The sequence below is a fragment of the Vicia villosa genome, linkage group LG1 (assembly GCF_029867415.1).
Source record: "Vicia villosa cultivar HV-30 ecotype Madison, WI linkage group LG1, Vvil1.0, whole genome shotgun sequence".
NCBI lineage: Eukaryota > Viridiplantae > Streptophyta > Magnoliopsida > Fabales > Fabaceae > Vicia > Vicia villosa.
Window position 1 is genome coordinate 30,222,598 of NC_081180.1, and position 6,744 is coordinate 30,229,341.

The window sequence follows — 6,744 nt, forward strand, 5'->3', positions numbered from 1 at the left end:
TAAATTCAATATTTTTAATTTAAAGCAAATTGAAATCTACATTAAAAGTGTTTTCTTTCTGAAACCAAACCATAATTCAGTTCTTGGTCTATATAATTCAGTTCCATTAAGCAGTTTAGAATTTACATAGATACATGGAAAGGATAAAGTCTCCAGTTTTTCTCTTCCTTTAATAGAATAAAAAAGAAAACAAATTCTAAGAAGCTTAAATGTTTTATCTTAATTGATATTGTTAAAATCTTTACGAATTAATCATATTTTTATAAAATCTATAACAGGTTCCTGGTTTGGCATATTATTGGTGAAATTAAAACTACTAATACAACTAACATTAAGAAGAAAATCACTTGTAGAAGATTTGACAATCTTTATTTCATGCAATTACATTTACATATGCATAAATAACACTAATGACACAAACAAAGCTGTCAACATTTCCAATAAACATAAAACCGGATAATCCTAGTCTGAATCATCTTCATAAGCTTGCGTGTCATCATCAGGGAGTGAAAGCAAAGATTCTGTATACACTATCGATGGGGGTCCACGTGAAACTGCACTATCTGGAAAGCTTCTGTATGAGGAACCCTCGATAAGCTCTCCTTTATCGGTATACCTCAACAATCAAGTCCCATATGTTACAATGATAACACCATTTTTTGTAGAGCATATTGGAGAAAATTGATGAGGAGATAGGATTTGCACAGGGAAAACAATAGCCTTAATTCAAGACAAATTCACATTGTATTCTTTCATCAACCATATTTCAGTTCTACTAGTTTCACAATCCATAGCCCATAAACTAAGAAATTTTTGATATACCCACAACTCATAATTATCAGAATTATGGCCTACACCATTTGGATACGGCATATCAAAAAGTTTCCTTTCTGTTAAATCAAATGCAATAATAACTTTCATCAATGAATCTGAATGTACAGCCACCCAATGAATAGCATCGTTAAAGTGCGAGCCCACTCTGGGCTCTATCTTGTCGATCGTATAAAGCGATCGTATAAAGGAAGTAAGTATCCTCAATTTCCTTCCACTTGTTTATCTTTCAATAAGAAATATTCCAAACGTGAAAAATCTTCCTGGGCTAGAATACAGGACAATGAAACCACCAAGTAATCATCTCTTAACTGATCATATCCGAAACCATATAGATAATACAAATCACGTAACTCTAAATTTGTTTCATATTCACCTGAAGCTAAAGGTATTTGTTTCATTTGATATGAATTCAATTCTACGAGTGGGTGTTGTAAGTTGAAAATGCAATTCGGAAAAATAGGGATAAGAGATAAGAGAACACCATAAACGCATTTGAAACGAATAAGAGACTTCACCGGTAAACTTAGAAGGATTGAAGTTATCAGTTCTTCAAGCACATAAGATTTCATTGATATCACCATTTTTTGTAGAGCATATTGGGGAAAACTTATGAGGAGGTAAGATGTTCAAAGAGAGAACAATACCCTTAATCCAAGACGAATGCACATTGTATTCTTTCATCACCCATATTTCAATTCTTCTATTTTCACAATCCATACCCCATAAACTAAGAAATTCACCAAATATCCATAACTCGCAACGATCAGATTTATGCTCTACATCATTTGGAAAAGGCATCTCAAAAAGTTTCCTTTCAATTAAATCAAATGCAATAATAACTTCCATCAATGAATCCGAATGTAAAGCCAACCAATGAATAGCATCGTTATAGAGCGATCCTACTCTCGGGTCAATCTTGTCGAGTGTATAAGGGAAATGAGTATTCTCAATTTCCTTCCATTTGTTATCTTTTAATGAGAAATATTCCAAACGTGAAAAATCTTCCTGGGCTAGAATACATGACAGTGAGACCACCAAGTAATCATCTCTTAACTGATCATATCCAAAACAATATAGATAATAGATATAACCACTCTCTAAATTTGTTTCAAATTCATTCGGAGCTAAAGGTATTTGTTTGTAAACTTTGGAGCATGGATTCATTATGCAAAAATTGGAAGAATAGTAGAAAAATATAAAGCCTCTGCAGGAACTTATAATTTGAATAAGAGAATCATCTTGAGGTTGCAAAAAATTGAACCGTTTAATAGAAGCATTTACTAAGTCAAGTTGTTCTTCGTAATCTATAGATGATGTTTGCTGTAAATCATTTGATATGAACTCAATTTTACGAGTGTGTGTTGTAAGTTGAAAATGTGATTCAGCAAACATTGGATCAGAGATAAGAGAAAACCATGGTTTTGAAACGCATTTGAAACGAATAAGAGACTTCACCGACAAACTTAGAAGGATTGAAATCATCAGTTCTGTGGGCACATAAGATTTCGGTAGTGTTGCCGTCGTCGTCTTTGTCTTTCTCTTCTTCTCTGTGCATCTTTCTCCTCTTTGTGTTATTCTCATTGTCTTCTTCTCACTGCTCTGTCCTAACAACAATGTTAGGCATAAAATACTGAAATTACAAATAAATGGAACTTGAATTGGCGTGATAATGATGAATGGGTTAAGTTTATATTCTTTAATCCACTTTTTTTTTTTTTTATAGATAACTACCCATTTATTTTATTCTCTTATATTTCCTTATTAGTATCATTGCCTATTAAAAAAATTATTCTTTTTATTTTATTCTTAATTCTTATTTTTTTCATTTAATTGTTTTCCTTGTTTTTAATTTTCCTTTAATCCATTTTTTCTAAACATAACTACCCACGATTTTATTAAAATAACTATCCATTCTTGTCAAAAAAAAATTATCCATTTAATTTCAATTATTTACCTATTATATTTACTTTATTTTTAATTAATGTTTTTTTCTTTTTAATTTATTACTTTATTTTTATTTTCCTTTAACCCATATTTTCTAAAAATAACTATCCATTTAATTATTTATTATTATTTTTCTATTTTACATGAAAATTTATTTATTATTTATTAAATATCATTTTAACTTCTTTTACTTATTTTAAAATTTTTCTATAACCCACTTTTTTTTAAAGATAACTATCCATTTCATTTCAATTATATAATTATTCCTTTTTTTTTTAATTCCTATTTTTTCTCTTTTAATTATTTTCTTTGTTTTTTTTTCTTGTGTAAGCAAGAAATTAATGAGAGAGCTAAGGGTTCTCCAACCTTGATATACAAGAACGGAACAAGTCCGACAAAAAAACGATATTACAAACCAATTACAATTACGACATAAAAGATAAAGGATCTTTACTAAAATCGTAAAAGTTAGAATTGAGATAAGCAATATCGCCCAAGAAAGACCACCTCCGATCCATATCAAAATTTTGATATTCCAAACTATATTGTTAATATTCCAAACTTCGTTTCTAAAACAAAAGCCATTCCTTGTCAACCAAATAATCCAACAAGTAGCTAACCAAAACACCCCCAATTTACCAACTTTGATGCCTTTCACCCGCCCCATGGAATACCATTCCATAAAAAAAGGAATATAATCTATCTCCTTCCATCTCGGGTAATCCACCCACACCAATTTTTCCTGGTCTAATATTATGAGAAATAATAAAAACGTACCCGGATTCATCATATTGATTCTTTTTGTGTTTAGAATGTGTCCACGATACAAGAGTTTATTCTTTCAAATGTTTGAAAACGGAAGCCTCGGTTGTCATTATTAAAAACACTAGATTGTTAGAAAATTAATTTAAACCAAATGGAATCGAGGCTAGAATCGTGTACGGAACACTTTCCTTATAGTATATCAAGCACTCCCAATTTGTCTTGGAGTTTCTACGCAGGAATACCCAGGATAATTCAGCCTCCTCGAGTCTGCACAAGATGGGTGAAAACTCGAATGTAGCGAAGAGTGTCTGGAATTTATTCTAGAGAATATTCGATTTTTTTGTGTGTTGAGAATTCTGAATCCAAAATTATGCTTTTATAGGCCATGCTGATATTGTTTCACAAGGTAGCGACCCTTGGTGAAACAATTTCTTTTCCAAGAGTTATGACTTTTGGCCCACAGCATGGTTCACCAAAGGTTGCGACATTTCATGAAGAGTTGTCACTCTCCGAATTCAAAATTCAAATCATAGCATATTTTCCTTGTCATTTTGGAACACACTCATATTACTAATTATTATTAATAATTTGCAACAAAGAACACAGTGACTAGTCTGGTTTCCCAGCATTCAATATTTACCTTCATACATTCGCATATTCACAGTTGTTGGATTAAAATCAGGCGGTTGAAATTTTAAATTCAATGTTTTTATTTTAAAGCAAATTGAAATCTACATTAAAGTCCAAATTTTTTAATCTTAGATCCAACCATTGCGAACGCGTCAAATGCAGCAAGGTAGTTACAAGCGGGGATTTTATTTAGAATAAAACCTTAAAACTGTTTGCTTGGAAATTAAATAACAAGCGATTTGTTCGGTTAAAAGAATTGTTTTCTTTCTGAACCAAACCATAATTCAGTTCTTGGTCTATATAATTCAGTTCCATTAAGCAGTTTAGAGTTTAGATAGATACATGGATAGGATAAAGTCTTCATCAGTTTTTTGCTTCCTTTAATAGAATATAAAAGAAAACAGATTCTAAGAAGCACAAGTGTTTTTTCATAATTGATATTGTTAAAATCTTTACGAATGAAGCATATTTTTATAAAATCTAGTGCAATGACTTTATAAAATCTTTCTGGTTTAGCATATTTTTGGTGAAATTAAAACAACTAATACAACTAACATTAACAAGAAAATCACTTGTAGAAGATTTGACAATCTTGATTTCATGCAATTACATTTACATATGCATAAATAACACTAATGATACAAACAAAGCTATCAACATTTCCAATAAACATAAAATCACACAATATATTTTGTTGCACTCTAATAAATCAAGAAAATATTTCAAAACCTAATAATTTCTAGTCTGAATCATCTTTGTTAGCTTGCGTGTCATCCCCAGGGAGTGAAAGCAAAGATTCTGTATACACTATAGATGGGGATCCACGTGAAACTGCACTATCTGGAGAGCATCTGTATGAGGAACCCTCCATAAGCTCTCCTTTGTCAGTATACCTCAACAATCTAGTCCCATCTGTTACAATGATATCACCATCTTTTGTAGAGCATATTGGAGAAAATTGATGAGGAGATAGGATTTGCATAGGGAAAACAATAGCCTTAATCCAAGACGAATTTACATTGTATTCTTTCATCAACCATATTTCAATTCTACTATTTTCACAATCCATAGTCCATAAACTAAGAAATTCTCGATATACCCACAACTCATAATGATCAGACTTATGGCCTACACCATTTGGATAAGGCATATCAAAAAGTCTCCTATCTGTAAAATCAAATGCAATAATAACTTTCATCAATGAATCGGAATGTAAAGCCACCCAATGAATAGCATCGTTAAAGAGCGATCCCACTCTGGGCTCTATCTTGTCGATCGTATAAAGGAAGTAAGTATCCTCAATTTCCTTCCACTTGTTATCTTTCAATGAGAAACATTCCAAACGTGAAAAATCTTCCTGGGCTAGAATACAGGACAATGAAACCACCAAGTAATCATCTCTCAACTGATCATATCCGAAACCATATAGATAATACAAATCACGTAACTCTAAATTTGTTTCAAATTCACCAGGAGCTAAAGGTATTTGTTTGTGAACTTTGGTGCATGGATTAAATATGCAGAAACTCGAAGAATATTGGAAAAATATAAAGCCTCTACACGAACTTATAATATGAATAAGAGAATCAGCTTGGGGATGCAAAAAACTGAACCGTTTAACAGAAGCATTCTCAAAGTCATGTTCTTCTTCAAAATCTATAGATGTTGTTTGGCCTAAATCATTTGATATGAACTCAATTTTACGAGGGTGTGTTGTAAGTTGAAAATGTGATTCAGCAAAATTGGGGTCAGAGATAAGAGAATACCATGGTTTAGAAACACATTTGAAACGAACAAGAGACTTCACTGGTAAATTTAAAAGGGTTGAAGTTATCAATTATTCATGTACATAAGTTAGTGGTGTCACTGTCGTCGTCTTGGTCTTTCTCTTCTTCTTGTCCATGCGTATTTGTTCTCTTCCTCTTTTTCTCCTTGTTTTCTGCGCTAACAGTATGAAGGTTATGAACCTTCTCATAGTTTTTTGTCCTAATAAAGTTAAGAAAAAAACAAAGAATTGCAAATAAAGTGAGGATTTTGACAAAAAAAGAAAAGAATAAAACATTCAAATTTAATTTATTTTTTGCTATAAATATCTTTTTGTAAATGATATTAATATTTATATAAAAGGTATTTAAATTTATTATTTTACTTTTTTTATAGACATTTATTTATTTATGGTATTTAAATAAAACAGTCAAATTTAATTTATTTTTTGCTATAAATATGTTTTTGTAAAAGATATTATATTTATATAAAAGGTATTTTAAAATTTAAATTTTCTTATTTATATAAAAGATATAAAAGGTATTTTAAATATGTTTTTATTTTTTGCATTTTAAATTTAATTTCTTATTTTAAATGTTTTTGCAATCCGGAATTAGTGGTTGAAATGCTAAAGCTAGAGGGCTAGTAGGTAAGGGAGGAAATTTAAACTTTGAAAAATGAAGTGCGAAGAGATATTTGTCTTTCGCGTAACCCATAATCTTTAAAGAAGGGATCTTGCTGGTTACCTTCTCTCTTAATAACTCGGCCGCTTGGGTGATAGTTCGACGAAGTTCAGTGGGCAAATAT

General features: G+C 30.9%; 2 protein-coding genes across 2 annotated transcripts; both read right to left on the reverse strand.

The window, feature by feature from the left end:
* Positions 1–1,383: 1,383 nt before the first annotated feature.
* LOC131604385 (F-box/kelch-repeat protein At3g06240-like) lies at positions 1,384–2,415 on the reverse strand. Its single transcript, XM_058876849.1, has one exon. The coding sequence runs from the start codon at positions 2,413–2,415 to the stop codon at positions 1,384–1,386; it is 1,032 nt and encodes a 343-aa protein (XP_058732832.1).
* Positions 2,416–4,912: 2,497 nt separating this feature from the next.
* Positions 4,913–5,986, reverse strand: LOC131604447 (F-box/kelch-repeat protein At3g06240-like; the record flags this gene model as incomplete). Its single annotated transcript, XM_058876902.1, has 2 exons — positions 4,913–5,620; positions 5,954–5,986. Coding segments are annotated over 2 exons (741 nt in total), but the record flags the coding sequence as incomplete, so codon positions are not given.
* Between the last annotated feature and the right edge of the window lie 758 nt (positions 5,987–6,744).

Excerpts from the sequence above, each read along its gene's own strand:
- LOC131604385 (XM_058876849.1), bottom strand. The coding sequence starts at position 2,415 with ATGAGAATAACACAAAGAGGAGAAAGATGCACAGAGAAGAAGAGAAAG.